Source organism: Paramormyrops kingsleyae, chromosome 6 (assembly GCF_048594095.1).
Source record: "Paramormyrops kingsleyae isolate MSU_618 chromosome 6, PKINGS_0.4, whole genome shotgun sequence".
NCBI classification, from domain to species: Eukaryota; Metazoa; Chordata; class Actinopteri; order Osteoglossiformes; family Mormyridae; genus Paramormyrops; species Paramormyrops kingsleyae.
This window is the reverse complement of record NC_132802.1, coordinates 32,506,271-32,525,503: the sequence shown is the minus strand read 5'-3', so window position 1 is coordinate 32,525,503 and position 19,233 is coordinate 32,506,271. Positions and strand designations below refer to the sequence as shown.

The 19,233-nt window shown below is 44.5% G+C and overlaps 3 protein-coding genes, 1 long non-coding RNA gene and 1 other non-coding gene across 22 annotated transcripts in view; 3 read left to right on the top strand and 2 right to left on the bottom strand.

Moving 5' to 3' along the window:
* Window positions 1–200, bottom strand: part of LOC140591693 (uncharacterized) — a 34,907-nt gene extending 34,707 nt beyond the window's left edge. For 6 of the 7 annotated variants that reach the window (XR_011991975.1, XR_011991970.1, XR_011991973.1 and 3 more), the window contains exon 1: window positions 62–200. The gene's annotated coding sequence lies outside the window, so the exon portion shown is untranslated. The remainder of the gene's footprint in view (window positions 1–61) is intronic. The other variant, XR_011991976.1, reaches the window with a different exon arrangement.
* Window positions 167–13,160, top strand: pcsk1nl (proprotein convertase subtilisin/kexin type 1 inhibitor, like). Of its 6 annotated transcripts, none has more exons than XM_072713073.1 (4): window positions 167–270; window positions 3,877–3,979; window positions 9,937–10,502; window positions 11,144–13,160. In XM_072713073.1, exons 1-4 carry the CDS (start codon window positions 167–169, stop codon window positions 11,520–11,522), a joined length of 1,152 nt encoding a protein of 383 aa, XP_072569174.1. In that variant the 3' UTR covers window positions 11,523–13,160. The 6 variants fall into 6 exon arrangements, with proteins under 6 accessions (XP_072569174.1, XP_072569178.1, XP_072569175.1 ...); XM_072713077.1 differs by lacking the exon at window positions 167–270 and adding an exon at window positions 1,572–1,596; XM_072713074.1 differs by lacking the exon at window positions 167–270 and adding an exon at window positions 1,832–1,860.
* LOC140591696 (uncharacterized) lies at window positions 618–1,203 on the top strand. Its single transcript, XR_011991982.1, has 2 exons — window positions 618–714; window positions 1,051–1,203. It is a non-coding gene; the product is annotated as an uncharacterized lncRNA (long non-coding RNA).
* trnak-uuu (transfer RNA lysine (anticodon UUU)) lies at window positions 2,721–2,793 on the top strand. The gene has a single exon. It is a non-coding gene; the product is annotated as a tRNA-Lys (tRNA).
* On the bottom strand, window positions 13,158–19,176 carry lhfpl4b (LHFPL tetraspan subfamily member 4b). 7 transcript variants are annotated; one of them, XM_072713084.1, is made up of 6 exons: window positions 17,721–19,176; window positions 17,323–17,336; window positions 16,689–17,114; window positions 15,654–15,881; window positions 15,409–15,460; window positions 13,158–14,307 (listed from the first exon to the last, which is right to left on the bottom strand). In XM_072713084.1, the coding sequence occupies exons 3-5, from the start codon at window positions 17,104–17,106 to the stop codon at window positions 15,435–15,437; spliced, it is 672 nt and encodes a 223-aa protein (XP_072569185.1). In that variant the 5' UTR covers window positions 17,107–17,114; window positions 17,323–17,336; window positions 17,721–19,176; the 3' UTR covers window positions 13,158–14,307; window positions 15,409–15,434. The 7 variants fall into 7 exon arrangements, 5 of the variants coding, with proteins under 5 accessions (XP_072569185.1, XP_072569184.1, XP_072569182.1 ...); XR_011991978.1 differs by lacking the exons at window positions 17,323–17,336; window positions 17,721–19,176 and adding an exon at window positions 15,213–15,314 and having other exon boundaries at window positions 16,689–17,301; XR_011991979.1 differs by lacking the exons at window positions 17,323–17,336; window positions 17,721–19,176 and adding an exon at window positions 15,213–15,314 and having other exon boundaries at window positions 13,158–14,299; window positions 16,689–17,301.
* Window positions 19,177–19,233: the final 57 nt, after the last annotated feature.

Sequence of the window (19,233 nt, the reverse complement as noted above, 5' to 3'; positions counted from 1 at the left end):
ATCCGTTTTCTTCCCCACACACACACACAAAATTAAGAACAATAATATGGTAAAAACTTACCTCACTTATCGGCGACTGGGACAAAGGAAGACTCCGAGCGGGAAAAAACAAAGTCTGGCTACAAACATCCATTGAGAGTTTATAGCCCATAGATATATATATAGAATGACTAGATGTATTATGACGAGGTCTAGAGCGTCCGCACAGGTCGGCCATCTTACCACAGGCTGGCTTTCTGGCGGGATCATTCGAACGTCAGGTAAACAGAGGTAAGGTAAGTGACCTGCACAAACGTTAATACTCTTATCTCGCTGAAATCTTGATGGATTTACAAACTGTGTGTTTTCTTACAAACATTATTAACGTGGTTATAGTTCTGGATGCTTGAACATGTTGAAATCGCAGCTTTTCTCCTCGAAAAAAAAACTGACTTAATCGTGCAGTTTAGTTGTGTATCACGCCTAGCTAGGCTACTAGCGATCCAGTAATTTGGGGCGAGGCAGAATTACGCTTTCTTTTCAATATAATACACACATTATAAACATGATTTAACTGAATTTACACATGATTTACTGTCTGGTTGGTTTGTTAAAACGTCTTGCATTATGATTTCTACAGGAAATTGCTGACAAGATGCCAGACTTTTGTGCCGCCTATGTCTGCTGTAACCGCCGTTGTCTCGAAACGAGAACCCGAGGGATCACCTTTCACCTGTAGGATGTTACAATATTATGAATTATTTTTAGGATAATCGTTAGCTACTTAGTGGAAGTATGTACATATTACATAATAGTATTGCTAGATTGTTGTTGACACAAGGTTTAGAATATTTTGTTTAACGTACACCCATTTTAAAATCACATTCCCTCTCTCTGTCTCTCTCTCTCTCACTTTCTCACAAACACACATACAGACACAGGGAGAGAATGTTAACTTTTATCTATTATTTTGTCCGAATGCACCAGAATGCTCCGTTTGTATGTGAAAATGACACATTCACCAGCCGCCACTGATCATGAGTTATAGTAATGCTAACCTACTCTTATCAGGCCCAGCTGGATGAGGACCAGAACCAGCACCACTGGGACACCTTTGTTACTTCGCTAAATTTTTAATGAAAATGTAAAAAAAAAAAAAAAAAATCCATCAAATGTCTCTAACACCACTGTCTAAACATTGATTTTAATAAATCTTCAAAAATCTTTGAAAAGTGCCTTTATAATGTCTAAACAAACTGTTTACTACCATTTTATGTGTAAAAATATTTTTATTAACAATTTGGAAATATGGACTTTAGTTCTTTGTGCTGTGTTATAGTCATCACTGTACAGGGTGGGGATTTTAACATGCAGCGTTTCTTGATGTATATTTGTTAAGGGAAATCTTGTAGGCTTAGTCTACCTATTCTAGAACATTATTCTATTTTTTTAGAACATAAGATAATTATTCAAAAGTATTCAGTGTCATAACTACATATTTGACGTTTATAAAATCAAACCGTTTGAAAATCGGTTAAAAATTTAGCACGTTATGGCTATTTAAAAATTACATGTTTTACTATCAACACCATATTTTGGGTGAGCGAGCAGCCTGTGGTAAGATGGCCGCCATATGCGGACGTTCGACTCCGTTGGCCAGCAACGCAGACGAGACATCTAGTCATTCTATAGATATCTATGTTATAGCCACTTACAAGCAGGAAGTCTACTGTGGGCCCGGAAATGACGCTCTCGGAACTCGGACATTCGGATTTGGTGATAATTAAGGACACACATCAGATATCAGAGACACAGCAGCACATTGCGAAGTCTTCACTCACAGTGGGACATCTCTCAATAGATCCTCATGCACACAAGCAAGTGCGCACTCTTATTTAAAATACAGTCATATAAACAGGATATCTTTAAACATAATTATCGATAAGAAACATTTAATGTCCAGTATATAAAATAGCTATGTAAATCATACCATGCCCTATATGACAAGTAATATTACTACATTAAATATTATTACAGTAATATTACTACTTCCAGAGTCAAACAAACCCTTTTCTAAAAAAGATCCGACGTGATGCGTAGTTTTCCCTACCAAAAAGCGACCTTCGACTTAAAAGCGACAATCCGACATTTAAGCGAGCAACGCTTTTCAACACCGCGACGATCCGACGTTTTCGCGAATAAAACGCGATGCTTCGTAATGGAACGCGATCTAATTGCAACCATCCGCCGTTTATGCGACGTATTGCCGACGTTCTTGTGCTGACAGGTTACTTGTCTAGGCTGATTCATACTTCTCCGTACGCGTACTAGCGGACATGTTCGCTCGAACGTTTATGACACGTTTGACGTCATTGTGCGCTTCCGCGGACGAATGCCTGCTGCACTGGCGCAGCGATGTACGCATAACTCTGTACGCATTGTACGTGATTGATTCTCTAGCGTCTACTTTAAATACCTACATGGAAGATTTTAACAAGCGTTAGGGTAGTTTGCAAACCCTACAGACTATTTACAAGGTAATAAAACTGTTACATACATGTAAATGCGTGTGCACGTGTGTGCAGACTTGTCTGGAATTGAACATCTCACGCCAGCCAGCTGACCAAAGTTGGTAACCCTGTGAGCTTTCATCTTATATATGTATGCGTAATCAATACATTTAAGGAGATGATTGGCATTCATAATTACTACTGTATGTTATAAGCATATTGTTGTACGGAGCCCGGATAGCTCAGTCGGTAGAGCATCAGACTTTTAATCTGAGGGTCCAGGGTTCAAGTCCCTGTTCGGGCGAACGATATTTTTTTACCCTGCTCTCGGGGTTCTTCAAGAATCGGGGGTTAGGGTATTTTCATTTAATTTTGACGCAGAAGTATTTGGGGGTGGCTATGGAAAAACGAGGAAACGAGTTCGGTACGGAAAAATTGCTGTAGGCTGTTCCTGATGAGATTTAGCCTGTAATGAGCTTCCTGTCTACTGCGGTGTAGAGTGATTTTGTCTTTAATCCACAGTAAAAAAATATGTTTGACTCTTTTTTGTCGTCTCCCCGTGGTGTTTGATGCTTTATTTAGGAAACGATGTAACGATATAAAGAAAATGTAAAAAAGTAAAAATCGGCGAAAGGCTCCGATGAGCACTAATAAAACCTCGAGACTGTAAAGGCTTTTAGGTGATATACATCCCTGGATCAAGTCACGCGCCTGTGAGCTGCTGTGACACAAGTACCATGGTACAGAACTTACGGCTTTAAATGGCTCGACTGCGTTCACAAAATCTTTTTTTTTAAAGGTTGACGTGATTGGATGCCTGAATAGCGCAGAGCGCATTAAGCTGCGGTTTACAGAACGTTACAGTTAAAAATTAAACATCTGCCGTATGTAGATAAAATAAGCCGTTAAAGGTTTTAATGTAAGCAACGACCCTTTTTTTCAAACAAATTAGATAACATGTGTGTGCTGTCTGCGTTGATTTCATGCCTTGCTTAAGAAGCGTTATGCGTTGTTTTTATTTATATATATATTTTGTATTATTCTTATATTTTTATCGTTTTGAAAATGTGTCATATTACTACTTCCTGAAAATAATTTGTGTGTTTCAGTCTACATTACAGGCACTTACTGTACGAAGCTTAATTCAATTTATCTGTAGCTACATTTTTCCTGTTTTCTTTGATCCATGACGTGATCTTAATGGTCCTTGCCTTTCTCACTGTTTTCTGGTCTCATCTACCGAGCCCAAGCCCCCCACACACACACAGACGCACGCACGCACACACAACACACTCTGTCCTCAGACCACACCCCCTCCTCCTGCCTGTATCTCTGCCCGTCTCCATCTGCCTTGCTAACACTTCTCTCTCTGTCTGAACTGGGGCAGCCTCATTCTCTCCTCCAGGATGTCGGGCCCTCTGACCAGCGCAGCTTTCCTCCTGCTCCAGCTTGTCCTCCTGCTCGCCCCAGCGCAACGCCTGGAAGCCAAGGTAAGGAGGGACTGCGCTGGGATCCATGCACGCCGACACGCTCTGCTTACCCAGATGTCTCCGTCATAAGGGCACAGAGGTGGCGTGACAACAATGCGCAGCTGATGGGGAGAGATCCAGCCCTTTTTGCTGTCGGTGAAAATACTTCCCTGGTGTTACGTGGGATGAGAATGGTGTGAGAGGAAGCAGAACTGTATTTCTGCAGTAGATGAAAACTGGCATAAGCATTTAATGGACAGTTTAGTCATGCTGTCTGTTCCTGTCTGTTTGCGCAGCTACTGTAGACCAGGGCTGAAAAAAAGAGATTGGTAGCATAATTGGGATAGTTGGTTTGTTTTGTTGTCAGGTAAATACAGGCACATAAAATGAGCATATGTTGAAAAACAGGACTTACTTCACTTACTGTCATTCAATTGCATGAAAGGGGTGCAGTATATATAAAAATGGGGAACATGTACCATTTTGTGTTCATGTTATGGGTCTGTCTGGTACAGAGCGGTGGGGAGACACAGAGGTGGATGCACCCATTGCTATTGCCAGGCAACAACAGATTTGACAGATGACAAGAGTGGGATGGACTTTGATCAGAATCTTAGTGTTATGAGAGTCAGCACTGATTAAACAGAGGAAGCAGCACAGATGATTATGCATGTGTGTGTGTGCATATCTAGGTTGGAGTAGGGATGTAACTATACTGGGGAAAGGTGAGATGCAGAAGTAGTGCCTAAATAAAGCTTATGTATTGATACATTCATTACATAGAGAGATTAAGGACCATCTGGTAAATATACGTACTCAACTTGAGCAGTGGGTCATACTTAAAAAGGGCAGAGCCAAGCTGTGTGCCTCAGCCATATAAACACTCTCATGCACATAATGGCCACTAGGGACAGTGCCGTGTTTGTTCTTTTCCAGAGCCCCCTTGGCAGCCTTGTATTGTGCCTAAAGAGAAAGGTTTCACTTGAGTAGCTGTTCCCACCACATGAAATCCATGCCAATGCGACATTCATGTGTGTGTGTCATGTAATACACTGTTCTGATTAAATTATCGTCTTATAGGTCTTTCAATCAATGACATCACATGAGCGGAGAGAATGTTTTTTAGAGGCCTGGCTGCAGATTACGGCTCATGGTGTTGAGATTATTTAATATTAATCATATAATAATCATTGTTGCATCTCTCTGTTTGCAAGCATATTTTGTTTTCACAGCTGCCAAATATCTGCTCCTGGAGTAAGATTTATTCGCTGTGCAACATGTGCTACAAAAAAAAAAAAACAAGGGAGGGACAGAGAGGCAGATGTGTGTTTCTTTCACAAGGGGGGGTGGGGGTGGAGAGGAAGTCATGGCGGGCGTCTGACTTTGCAGTCAGCTCACGCCCAGCTCTTCTCTCTCTGTGACTCTGTGTCCCCTGCATCTTGTCATGGCTTATGGTCTTTATCCCATTATGGCTTCTGACTCTGGCAGGTTCCCAAAGAACAAAAAAGGTTAACCTCCTTCATCTTCTGTGCATCTCTATGTTATACTATTTTCTCCAGTAATTATAGTACGTTTAGTATCTTTCAATTCTGAGACAGTCATTTTCAATTTAGAATCAACAATATACTTCATGGGGCTCGTTATACATCAGTATGGTGCAGCAATGTATAGTCCCTATGAGACTCATAACTAATATGGCCATAAATAGGAGATATTTTATTTGTTTTCAGTGAATAGCAGGACTAATGGTCACATAATTCAAGTTGTCTTTTTCAGCACCATGGACAGTTACTTACATGCCTACACAGCAACAAACGCATAGCAGATACATAGCAGTCCATTGCATGTCATGCTGTATTCTGTATTCACATTACCAATTTGTGCTGTTGTTGCAGATTTAAGACTGTCAGAGCATGTGCTGTGGGGCAATAATGCTCAGCCAGCTGCCAGCGTTTTCCAAATGTAGCATAAAGCTTGGTCTTTGGAACTCAAGGTTCTGTGAAATCAATACCTGAGGCAGCACTATTCAATTAGCGAGGGACACACTGCTGGGAACTGGAGAGGAACGCTGCCATGGCAACCTGCTTCTGAGGCCGACCATCGCCATCAGCATCGGCACACCTTCTGCTCTCATAGGTCCCACTCCAGCAGCATCCAGACCTGAGCTGTGCAAAGGCAGGACGTTATACATGGCTCTGCATCCACTGGGGGAAATCTTATCTCCGTCAGTCTACATATTTATGATCACATTATGTCGTCTTTACAGTGCTGCTGGATCCTCTTGAACTCGCTTTCAGAAACCTTTGACAGTGCAGCAAGTAGACTCTGCATAGTAATACAGCTGACATTAGAAACAGTTTTTCATTCGGAGTTGCTTGTGAGTTTAATATGAATGCTTCCCTACTCCTTCTGACAATGAGCAACTAATTAGCCTGTAGGAAATCATGCTGCTACTCAAGGGAAAGTATATATACTCCACAGTAGTATTTAGGCTGCTATTCTGAGGCAGGTGCTGCCTTATACAGCGTATTAAGGAAGCTACCTCCAGCCATTGTGCGTCAATATGAAGTGTTTAAAATGCTGAATTGCAGGAGGGTGGATTGTTATTAGACAGCTATTTTTAACTCTTGACTGATGGGAGAGTAGGCTATAATCAGCAAGCCAGAGTTTCTGACCCGTGCTGGGTAGGCGGGAATGGATGCACCAATAAAGACATTAATAAACGTCGACTAATAAAGAACGAGGCACATTTCAGCCACACAAAGCAATGTCATTGGAAAAATTAGCACACGCAATATTAATAGATGCTAGAGGAGAATGAGGTCTAATGGATAAAATACATATAGAATAATGTGTCCCTTAGGAACAGCAATTACAAATGAATTTAATTAGTCTAAGTAATTCAAAAGTCAAAAATCAGTAACTGCATGGGCAGCTTGATTGTTGTGTCTCAAGATCATTAGAAAACTCCATCTTTCAGGAAATGTTTACCTATTTGTACAACTTCCATAATCAGTCTGCATTAATTCAATGTTCCCTTACTGTGTTCCGCCGTCACAAAATGTCCCTTAAAGTGGGAGGAACATTAGTAGCCCATAATGAAGTCCAATACGAATGAGCTGCACAGAACCCTAGGGGAGCAAACTGCCTAATGGAAAAGGTGGCATATCTTAGTGTTTGGGCGCATGTGGCCACTCCCCCGTATCACCTCAGCGGGGGTGTGAGTGGGGGTGGCGGGGGGCGGCGGCAGAGGGCCGAGGCTGCTGCCTGACTCAGGTGGACAGTCCACACGCACGACGACCACATGCTAGGATGCGCTGGGGCTTCCACGTCATAATGCGCCACGATGACTCAGCGGCTCGCTGACTCACATGCACGCATACACACACACAGACACACACACATGCAGCAGCACACGCCATTCCTGCACTCGCACATGTCAGCCATTGTTAAGCACCTACAACAGGATCCCCCTTAACTACCCGCGGGCAAAACTCCACCCAATGATTGCAATAGGCTTATTGTGGGCCAGACTGGGGGATGTCAGTTACTCCCAGTGCAGAGAGTTGGCAGAAAGAAAGATAGAGGACAGACAGAAGTTTCACAGCTGTATAATAACCTCACACACCCGAGCCGGAAAAGTCTGAAAGACAAAGGATGACATGCAGCGTAAAGCTGGCCGCAGCTGCACATGTGGACTGGAGGCACGGAGATACTAGTGAATGTGAAACCCAAGTCTGATCAATGTCACCACACCGCCAGTCACCCGCCCTCCTTTGTACATTTGCCAATTAGTCTTGGCTTTTTATGGTCTTCTTTTGTTGAAAAAGACCTTTCCCTGTGAGGGACTGGTGTGCCTGCTCATTAAACGTAACAGGGGGCTTGTTGGAGTTGTGCTCCTCGCCCCCCTTAATTAATCTGAAAAGGTCACTTGGGGATTAGTAGAGAGGAGGGCCACTTGGTATCTGCTACCTGTCCTGTGCTTTGGAGTTTCAGCCTTTGGCCTTCAGATCATTACTCCTCATTGGCCATTTTCCCAGAGCTCTGGTTCCAGGTGCTCCTCAGCTTTGCTGCTCCCATCCTGTACCACCAGCTTCAGCCAATTGCTTGCCTGTGTCACAATCGCCTGTTCACTCCATTTTTTTTTCTCTGCACCCTCGCAGTCAGCGTCTGCACTCCGCCGCTCATCTCTTCTCTGCGTCTCCTTCAGACGTTCACCTCAGCCTCACGGCTGAAGACAGCCAGCTTGTGTTAATTCACAAATGCCAGCAAGTGACAGTATGAGTCACCATTAGGGGTCCTGTTACACAAATACTGGCAGAGATCCCCCGTGTCTGCAGTCATGTGAATGATTAGGCATCTTCTGACTCACTCTGCGGTGAAGTGGATATATTCCTTATTGTGTATATGTACGTGTAAGAAAACGCACACCAGTTTTTATACTTTTTTGTAACTTGATTTGTTGATGAAGATCGTCCCAGTGATAGTGATGACAGTGACAGTAGGGGCTGTCTAGATCTGTAAATCTGTCTAATGAATCTCCCACCTCTGAGTCATCCAAAGTTGAGAACCCCCTTCTCCATTATTCATGTGGTTTTTAATTAAACTGACTGAGCTGCCCAGGAAAGTCAACGGTGTTGAATGTAGGCCAGTCACGCAGAGGGCCAGGTTTGCCCTGAGTGCCTCCACTCATCGATCTGCACAGAGCCATGGCCACAGGCTGTAACCACACCGCCTTGATCCCTTCCTCCTTGTGTAGAAAAGCAGCCCAGATAGACTTACGAAACTTCCTCCTGGAGTTGAGAAGTGGATTGAGACCGAAGGACGTTATTAGTGCTGTGAAGAGAGACTTTGAGGAGTCAGCTCGCTGCAGCAGTAGGAGGTCTGAGATGGACCTGGAGGTGGTTAGATGGCAGAAGGCTTCACTCATTGTTCACAAAACTGTTTATAAGCAGAGCCATTGACAGACGGGCTGGAGCGCACACGCACAAAGGCGGTCGCCAAACAAGGACCCTGCATTATTAACACAAGGCTAAAAAATATCCCCCTTATCTGTGTGTTCAGCTAATAGTATAGAGCAATGTCACACTTCTTCAGCTGTGAACCATGTTATTAGTGGAATGGAAAGGTAGCCCGTTACAGGGGTGTTTGTCCGGAAGAGCTGCACCACAAGTCCAAATAACAAGACTGATAAGCACTGATGCTCATGACCCACACAGATCCAGGAGAGCATCATTCATTGCCAGCCAAGGTACTGAGCATCTCAAGGTGCACTCAGCATAGCATATATGTGTTGTGTGTGCGTGTGTGTGTGCCTGTGTTTGCGTGCACGTGGGGCCTTTGTAAGTGACTTGTTTACAAACACGCGGGGGTAGTGTTACTGCCAGACTTCACACTGGGACACATTTAAAGAGGTCAGTGCTGAGTGACATCCGCAGTTTGTGGGCCAGACAGTGACACCAGCTATTCAGGACACTGCACTCACTGACTTAATGAAGCCATAAGGCAGGTGAGCCTTTGAGTGCAGTGCTGCAGTTTACTTCAGTTTGGGCAGTAGGCTGCAGCACAGTCTGTCTTCAACCTTAACCGCAGGGATTCATTGTGATTAAGGGCTCAGTTGATTTATATGGGTGATGCATGTGTGTTGAGGTCACACTGAATGTTCCATGCATATAAGCCAGAGTGACATACAAGCCACATTGTACTTACAATATTCTACCATCCAAGCAGAAACCTTCTGATTTCCTAATCCTAAAATGAACTTTCCGGTAATGAAAATATAGATGTTCATTGTTGATGATCATTATTTTCCATTTGGGTTGTGGATATTTGGACCAACAGTGCTGTCAGTAAAAAACCAGCCGGTTTCTTAAGGCATTTTGTTAATCCCGTTTTAAAGGGAGCTATTTGCTTTGTATCAAGCCTGGTCTTCTGCACTTCTTGTGACGCTAATGCACAAGTCTCACTCTTTGTCTTAGCCACTCTCTAGCACACATGGGGGGCGAAATCTGGATGGTTCAGCTGGGGTCCTGCGCCTCCGTCGTGAGCTTCGTGATTCTCTGCCTTACGAAGCCCAGATGATGTCATATCCACCGGGGGCTGGTATGGAGGGCCAAGGCAACGAGCTCCTCTACCAGCCAGATGGCTGGCGAGGGCAAAGCTTAGGGCAGGCCCTGCAGCGATTGGTAGAGGATGACCGAAGGCGGGACCAGGAGGCGGCGTATCTGGCTGGCTTGCTCCGCCTCCTCAGTGAAGGTGAAGGTAATGCCCAGAGAGCTGGAAAAGGGGGAGAGGAAGAGGACGAAGAAGGCGGGGATCTCCAGGGACCCTACCCACCTGATTATGATGAGACAGAGCCGAGCATGAGCATGACTAAGCCCCAAGCCTCTTGGCAAGGCCTCCTGGACCCTCAGCTGACTCAAGCTCTACTAAACCGCTACCGGCAGGAGAGGCTGCTGCAGGCTGGGCTCACTTCCAGCGGGAACAAGCTGCAGGAGAGCCGCGGAGAGGCAGGAACGGAGGAGAGAGAGGAAGAGGCCCTCAGGTACGGAGACACATTCCTCTGAGGCCCTTTGTACATTAATACATCGACTGTAAGAACAACACGCAGTGCTTTTTGATTATTGAATCAGGAAGTGTCTCTATATCAAATAGTCTAATCCCTCTCAGTTGTTAAACCATTAAGTGAGTATACTTGTAACTATTCCTATAGCTCCACTGAAGCCTAAATTATATCCTGACCTGAGGATTGGCCAGATTACAAATACCGTGTAATTACCTTCTTAAAGTCTTTTTAAATTTGAAATCTAATAAGAGAATGAGGAACCAAGCGGATTTGATACTTGGTTTCTTTGTCATGATGTCATGACACCTGACAATGGCAGAAGCCTCAGTGCTCTTTACCAGCTTGTAGTCTGGTAAAAAAAAGAAAAGGCAACGGGGCAGTTTGTGGGTGACAGTGAATCATTACTTGTCGCAAGACAGTCAGCGGTGAATTTTTAATTTTAAAAAAAAAAGTGAAATTAAAGGGGATCCCTGAACTGCATATAATTTTCCCGCATCCACAACCATGTCTGGAAGGCATGTTTCTTTATAGTGTTGGATGCTGGGAAATTTGGTAATACTTTTTGTGTTGTTCGATATCAATGCAAATTCTGCCCATTTTGCTTTTCATTTTTTATCCAGATATCTCGTTGGAAGAGTACTGTCCACTCTTGCGTCCGAAGCCCCACAGGGCGGCCCTGCCCGCCTCGCCAAGCGGGACCTGGCTGCTGTGAGTGGGGGGGGCCCTGGGGGTGTGGCCCCAAAACGATCCCGCCGCTCGGTCGATTCTGTGCCACTGCAGCCCCCCAACTCAGAACCATCGCTGCTCCGAGTGAAGAGGCTGGAGGACCAGGAGAACAAGATGGCGTCAGCCGTGGCCGGCGGGGTGTCACGGGGCCTGCAAAGAATGAAGCGAATCGACGGCGACCTGCCGCAGGTGAAACACAGCCGCAAGAGGCGAGCCCTGACCTATGACCCAAACGTGCTGGCCCAGCGCATCCTACAGTACCTGCCAGAGTAAAGCAGATGTGGGAGACGCGGGAGAAATGGGAGACGCGGGCGCGTGCGGCTAATGTAACACCACACACACATACACAGTACACCGACATCCGCACACAAAGTATCAGCTTACAAGGAGATAGTCAAAGCTGTCTGCTCCAGGATAAGTTAGCCTCTGCATTTGTTGTGTGTTCTTCTTTTTATTTATCTGAGAATAAATTCACCTGACAATATCCATTGCAGTCTAAAATCAGTAAGCAGCTCAGAAGGAAATGAACTGTCTGACTTTTAAGGGAAAACTGTCCGGTGGTATCGAGAGGTCCTTGAGTGATCCGTGGAAATAATCAAGCTTTTATTATCATTACATTAAATGTGTGAAATTCAGTTGTGTAAAGTGCTGCAGGTCCCTTGTTAGATTTATCCATATGATGCATCAAGCTGTGCCCTAAGCGGGTATGATATGATGTTGAAGGGCAGTTTCGTCCAAAACTAAAATTCCATCCAAAATGCCCATTTAATGATGTCCTTCCCCATTGATCACCTTGAGAAAAAAAAAAGTGAAACTATCTGACAATCCTGGCACCTGTTCCACTAGAAGATCTCTCAGCAGCAAGTGAGGTGAGTGTCACATTTGTCTCTCCCTGCGCTAAACACACTCTGCAGGTCCATCTAAGTGGCACCACCATGGGAGAATGGGATTTTGGGATGCAATGTCCTCTGCGGGCTCTCCACCATGACTCAGTTTAGTCTGGACATTGTGCTTGCCCTTAAATAAACCATCTTCTCCCCTGTTCTTACCTGGTCTTCACTGTGCAGCGGTGCGATTCCATGTCAAATTCAACTTCTCAATTTTCACACTCTAGCCAGGAAACAGTAATGACATACAGATATGAAATGGTCCAGTCAAGAAAAACACACCAAACCCATTACGGTCAACACACAGCATCCAATATACTGTCAGACAGCAGAATAATCTCAAGCATTAGCAGATGACAACATGGGAGCCATTTAACACGTGCTTCTTTTGCTGATCGCTTAATGGTTTCTGGAAAGTTCTCAGCGAGATAGGTAATGAAAAACCTTGTAAGGTGGCATTAACATGATGAAGGTTTCCTCCAGTTACATTGCAGGCCCAAGAATTTATTGGATAATAAAAAAAATATATATTAAAAAAAAATAATAAAAATTTTGTGGGTAAATGTATTCGGGAGTCTATCCTGGCCTGCGCTGTTCTCCCGAAATGCCGAACTGCTTTCTCGCACAGTTACCAATGCTACATCCATATTGCATCTTTAATTCGGAGAGCTGTCCGTGTCCATCCTACACAGATCCCCTTCTCCTCATTCTGTTGTAGTAGTTTTGTGGACAGAAAGTCAATGGTTCCAGTTATTGTGGCTGTTTAAAATAATTGTGCATTCTGAAGTTTTGGAGGAAAAAAGATATTTCATAAACTCTCCACAGACTGAATCACAGTATATTGTGATGACGTGCTATTTATGACTTTCTGTTTGCTGTTCTTGGTCCAATTTGCTTTTAACTGACACTGCTGTTTTCTGTTAAATGTGAGGTAAATAAATGGCCTTTAATTGCAAGCATGCTGATTCTGCGGAGTGATGATGTTATTGCACTAAAACAAGGAAAATAAATGCCGGACAAATTATGTGTTTTCACCTGTTTTAATGGCAACATGGCCGATATTTACAGAATCATTCTTACAACACGGTCCCTTCAAAATTTTACAAGGTGCCAGAAATCAGAAAAATAATGAATATTTACATATTGAAATGTCTGCATATAAACATGACACATATGGTAAAATGCATACAAACATGGCAAGAACAGTATAAGCAGATGTCTAAAGACCTTACAACCAATAACTCAATAATAATGAGAATGATCCATGATCACTGTCCATTCTTCACTGGTGCTGTACACCCATCACTGAAAAGGCCATGACAACACATACGACTGTACTATAATTCTATAATGACATCGAAATTGGGTTGAATAGTTTGGATAGCAAACATAAGCACAATATCAAACAAAATGACTGCCAAGAGCAACAGAATCTATGTCTCTTTCCATCAGACAGGGAGTAATTGGACTATGATTACAGTCTATGGTATCTTTTTGTTTATATCCCTATAATTAGTGAGCTGAGTTTAACCTGTTAAAATCCATCCAGTAATTAAACATCAATTGTGTAGACTAATTACATACTCTATTATTCTTGTCATATTAAACAATGACAAGGATTGAGTTCTGACATACAAAGTACAACAGCAATCATCTTCTAATTTCAAGCCAGTTACATATCAGAAGACATGAAATAATGAAAATCACAACAGCTGCACAAAAAATGCAGGACCCTTCATACAAAAACAACTTAAGCTAAATAGACAAGACACTTTGTATGAAAATATATATCCATGACTTAGACCAAAGAATGTGTGTCTGCTGTTTTGGCTGATTTGTTGTGCACATTCTAAAAAAAGATTAACATTGAAAGGAACAAAACAACAATCAATTTACTCTAGGTAAACAGGAGGGTTGTTGATAATGTTCTACCCTGCAGGGTGGAAACAAAGCACAGCAGGCCATAAAACTCAAGAACTATGCCTGTCTCTCAGCCCGAGAAAAAAATAGAGATGCTGTTGCCAAGCAACAGTATCCATTCTGAGAGATTATATAACTAGATAATACAGATGATGTCATGCTTCGGGGGATGAGGTTATAGGACTATTTCTCCTCCTGTTTCTCCAAGTAAAGAATTGAGTGACGTCAACGGTGAGCCTCCATCTGAAAAACTCAAGAGGAAAATGGTGACACTCAGGGGGAAATAAGAGGCAGCAGAGGTGCAGAGGAGTGTGATGGAGACAGACAGCAGGGACAGCAGTATGTCATAGAAATGACACTGACCCACAGTTATGTAATAAGCAACCTAATAACACCCTGTGCAAGCATCAGACCATGAAATTCTAGCCGTAAATCGACCAAGAAACAGCTGCTTATTTTACAAATTTAATTGCTTTCATGAATAAAAAATTAAAAGTGCATAGAGACCTCATTCTGGGCAATAAATATTTTACTAGCTAAATATTCAAAATTATAAAATAACATTCCCCAGTCCGATAAACTCCAAACACTCAATTCTAATAAATGGCAATGCTTTACATTAACTGCACCTTAATAATGCATTCATTATGCATTCATAGAACATTCAGTGCACCTTCATAATACATTCATAGCATATTCATAAGCAGCATGTAAGTATACCTTTACATCCTAACATATCTTAAGAGCTTTAATTTATATTAATAATAAACATTTATAATATTATATGAATTATAGTGTGTGTTCATAATGTACATTAAATATTCTCCAAATACATTATAAAGGCATTATGGATGTACGGTTAATGTAAAGCTTTACCTAATATTTCATACTTATTTTGAAAGGTATAGATCTGATAAATCAGTATTGATCAATACCACTTAACTTCTGAGTAAAAAGGATAATCCACTGTTGAAAATTTGATGGCTCTCTTAAAGAATGCACTGGAAATAAATATCCTTGCCATTTTTTGTGAGACACTACATTTCAGAATCCAGTCATATTATGAAACTTCACGGAAGTACAATGTAAATCTTGAGCATCTGAGCATTAGCTTTATGTGAATTTATTTGGCTTCGGCCTTGACAGTGGAACATACCAATGAACCCTTGATCAGTCCCAGTACTGACACCAGATTGGTCGCTGTTCTGTCCCGCTGTTTGTTTCCAGTGTACTATTGCTTTCCCTTCCAGACAAGGATCTAAGATGAATTTTACCAGCAAGAATATTTTTTATGAATAAAACGTAACCTGTGGTTTCTGTAAGAGAGCCGACATACTAAGTTGCAGTCTTACCTGAGCTCTGCAAGGGCCCTCAGCTCTTACCGTGGCAACAGCAGCCCTGTCACTAGAGAAACAAAGAGAACAAGTGTTACAGACTTGCTCACACTCAGAAGTCAATAGGAGGTCGGCAGAATGCACCAAATTCCATCCACGAGTCCATCTCCCAACTGGCTGGCTGTTTACACTCAGAGCTCTCGTCTGGGGCCCGAGCAGAGCCCCGTCCCTTGGCATGTGGACCCCGAAGCTGAGGCCCTCACCATCCTTGCCGTACTGGGGCAGCAGGGCGTCCTGGCGATTTCCGAGCACGAAGGCCAGGGTGGCCAGTATGGCGGCGTCCAACACTCCCAGCATGGCCAGCACGAAGGCCCAGTGCACAGTACAGTTCCCAGGTGAGAAGCTGGCCACCCCCTCCCCGCACAAGCCTCGCATCTCTGAACAGTCCCAGGAGTCGGGGAAGAGCACACAAGCCAGAGCGAGGCAGAAACCTGCAGGAGAGAGAGGAAGGAGGGCATTATTCACCAAAAAAGGAAAAATTACAGATTTAGTGCTGAAATCAGAATATGGCAGTTTACTATATCTATGGCAAATTGTTATACTGCCCAGTAAATCGCACAAATGATAACATTTTATTAATTCACAAACCATATTTTGTACCCTGTGATCCCTGGGATAGACTCAGCATAACCCTGGATAAGCAGTAAGAGATCAGCAGTGATGGCAGATGGATGGACAATGGATGGGTGGGAGGAGTACTACACATTTACCATTACACACTGGTAACCACCCCCCTCCCCAGCCAAAGTGATCCTAGACCTACAAATGAGTGATCGTCATAGCGACTCCCAAAGCGACCCCCAGTGCGATCCCCATAGTGACTCCCAAAACGACCCCTAGTGCGATCCCCATAGTGACTCCCAAAACGACCCCTAGTGCGATCCCCATAGTGACTCCCAAAGTGACTCCCAGTGCGATCTCCATAGTGACTACCAAAGTGACCCCCAGAGTGATCCTCAGAACGATCCTCAGCCCCAGAGTGACTCCCAGAGCGACCCCCAGAGTGATCGCCATAGCGACTCCCAAAGCGACCCCCAGTGCGATCCCCATAGCGACTCCCAAAGCGACCCCCAGTGCGACCCCCAGTGCGATCCCCATAGCGACTCCCAAAGCGACCCCCAGAGTGATCCTCAGAACGATCCCGAAACTGATTCCCAGACTGATCTCCAGAGCGACTCTCAGAATGACTCCCAGTGTGATCGCAGAGCAACCCCCAGAGTGACCCCTAGTCTTCTCACCAGCTGTGAGCTGCAGCCATGCGCAGATCTTGTACACGGTGGCTGCATTGCAGAAGCGGAAGAGCACGAGGCAGCCGACACTGACCCACACCATGGTCAGCGAGATGCAGACCAGCACAGCCGGCGACTGGAAGGCAGGCAGCGGCGTCAGCGTGGCCAGGGAGCCCCGGCACTCGGGCACCGGCCAGTCCGACTCCAGGCACACCTCGAACAGGCCCAGAGTGCCAGCTGGGGGGGGTGACGCCCCACCTTCATAGTGGAGCTCGCGGGTGCCCACCCAGGAGGGCTGTACCAGAATGACCACCTCAATGATGGCGAAGCAGAGGGTGCAGACGGCCCAGAGCGCGCCCACGGCCCGCGCGCTGCGGATGAACTCCGTCTGGTAGAGGCGGGCCACCTCCACCATCTGGGGCTGCATGATGGTGCCTGTGGGATGGCAGTCAACACACAAGGTCACTCTGTGAGACAACGAGAGCTGCATCCATCCATCCATCCATCCGAAATTGGATAATTGCAACAATGCAGGGCCTCAATTGTTTAGAGTAAAACATTAGATATAATGCAAAATGCCTCTAATAAAACGATTCAAAAATAGACAAGCAGTCGACCCAATGGTGAATCACCCCACCAGTACCTCTGGCTGTACCTCTGTGTTCCTGCTGGAAGGAGCAGGACCTCAAGTCAGAAAAGGAGAAGGAAAAACAGCTGGAGATGGGAGGCACCAAAAAGTAAAAGGCGCAAGAAGTCGGAATTCCGCCAGCTGGATTCAGTGATACGGCGGCAGGCCGCGAGCAGCAGCGCGGCGGGAGAGAGGGATCGTAGGCACATGTGAAAACGGTGAGAGGGGAGGGAAGAGGGGGGAGGCAGAGGGAGAGGGGGGAGAGAGAGGGAGGGCCGCTCGGCCCCTCAGCGGCGGAGGGCTCTCATCACATCATTTCAGTGCTGTGCAGTGATGTGCAGTGATGTGGATTGAAAACAAAACTGGCCACGGGGAGAGAACGAGGATCCATAGCCAGCGCTGCAGTGTCTCACCTCACACGCAGGACAGATCAGGGGGAGGAGGGCGCTACGGAAACAGAGATGATGCTGCATCCACACAGCTGCCGGGCGGGGAGGGGCGGACTGAGGAGATGGAGGGGGAACAGACAGATGCCGCAGGAATAAATCAAGGTTGAGTCACATCCTCTCGCCTGCAATAACACCGCAGCCGCTGCATCCCCCAGCTGAGCAGACATTAATTTCCTCCATTAAATCCTACAGTTTGCGCTTTTTATTCATCAGTAATCTGATACTGAATACAGCAAGCACAAACATTATTAAAAGCACTTTGGCGGAATGGTCAGGGTAAAGAAAAGCATTTATGGAAGTAAAACATAGTCCAGGTATGGGGGGTGAACCAGACATTCTCAGCACTAGGGAGACCCAGCATTTCCTAGGTAAGAAGGATGCCAGACCTGAGGCAAATGCCTGGAAATGAATTTTCACACCACACAGGAATCAGTTGCGGGTAACGCGGGAAGCTGGAAGTACCAAGCAATACTACACAGACATGTACTCCCAGGGATAATGATATTAGTCATCATTTTTAAACTTATTTCTTGTAAGGTCTGCAATTAATTGTTTTTCTACATACACTATTTTAAGATGTCTGTGATGTGCATGTAAAAAAATCAAATTCACTATAAATGTATAGCATATTTTATAAATATTTTATAAAGTAATTGTCAAAATTTGTCTTAAGTGGTTTAATTGAAGAGTGATGTTACAATTGAAAAACGTGCCAGAATCATACCTTTCAATGCCCCCCTGAATTCTCGCTGACTGAGAGAACTGTTCCAGATATCAGATGTGTCTTGCACCAAGATTCCCATGCTCTTTTAGGGCATCTGATCTACAGCAGCTCAGTGGCCACACACTCGCAGGGCTGGCAACTTGAAGCTGACCTCCCACTCAGTGTGGGCCACCTTTGCATGTCTGTGTGAAATACACAGGGTTCCTCCAGGTTCTCCAGCTTGTATAAGCATCTCCACACACACCACGACATGTGGGTGCCTCAGGATGGATGGCCGCCACATCCATCGTGTCCCCCGCTCTGTACATCCTGGGATGCACTCATTCCTCCCCACAAGCCTGCACTGGGTAAGTACTGATCCCAGAGGATCTCCCATGACAATGATTCTGAGTCCGTATGCTAGACACTATATGTTTATGCATCTGTCCTTTACAGGGTATAGTCTTTATTACCAGGCCGTAAATCCCTTCGATTCAATACATGTTTTTTTCCCATTGATAAAGTTAACGCTGAAGCTACTCCATGCTCTGCCTGTTTCTGCAGCATTGCGAGATTCAGAATAAGCTATCAAACTCTGTTGAGGCTTCACAACTACATACTGGATTATTCTTCACAAAATTCAATTAAGAGGCATGATTAATGTCTAAAATGATAATGTGAAATCTGTTCTGCCAACTTAAGACCATGTCGAACAGCAGATCTGTGCGAAGGAAACTCAAATTAAACTTAACTGGGTAATGTCCTCCTAAGGAA

What these genes read in the sequence shown, in the direction of transcription:
- pcsk1nl (XM_072713073.1), top strand. Translation starts at nt 167, where the DNA reads ATGACTAGATGTATTATGACGAGGTCTAGAGCGTCCGCACAGGTCGGC. An exon ending in CGAACGTCAGGTAAACAGAG is followed by an intron (nt 271 to 3,876) that starts GTAAGGTAAGTG and finishes GAACTGGGGCAG; the next exon opens with CCTCATTCTCTCCTCCAGGA. An exon ending in CGCAACGCCTGGAAGCCAAG is followed by an intron (nt 3,980 to 9,936) that starts GTAAGGAGGGAC and finishes TCTTTGTCTTAG; the next exon opens with CCACTCTCTAGCACACATGG.
- lhfpl4b (XM_072713081.1), bottom strand. Translation starts at nt 17,181, where the DNA reads ATGGATGGATGGATGCAGCTCTCGTTGTCTCACAGAGTGACCTTGTGT. An exon ending in ATGGCTGCAGCTCACAGCTG is followed by an intron (nt 15,882 to 16,688) that starts GTGAGAAGACTA and finishes TCTCTCCTGCAG; the next exon opens with GTTTCTGCCTCGCTCTGGCT. An exon ending in GCCCCAGTACGGCAAGGATG is followed by an intron (nt 15,461 to 15,653) that starts GTGAGGGCCTCA and finishes TTGTTTCTCTAG; the next exon opens with TGACAGGGCTGCTGTTGCCA.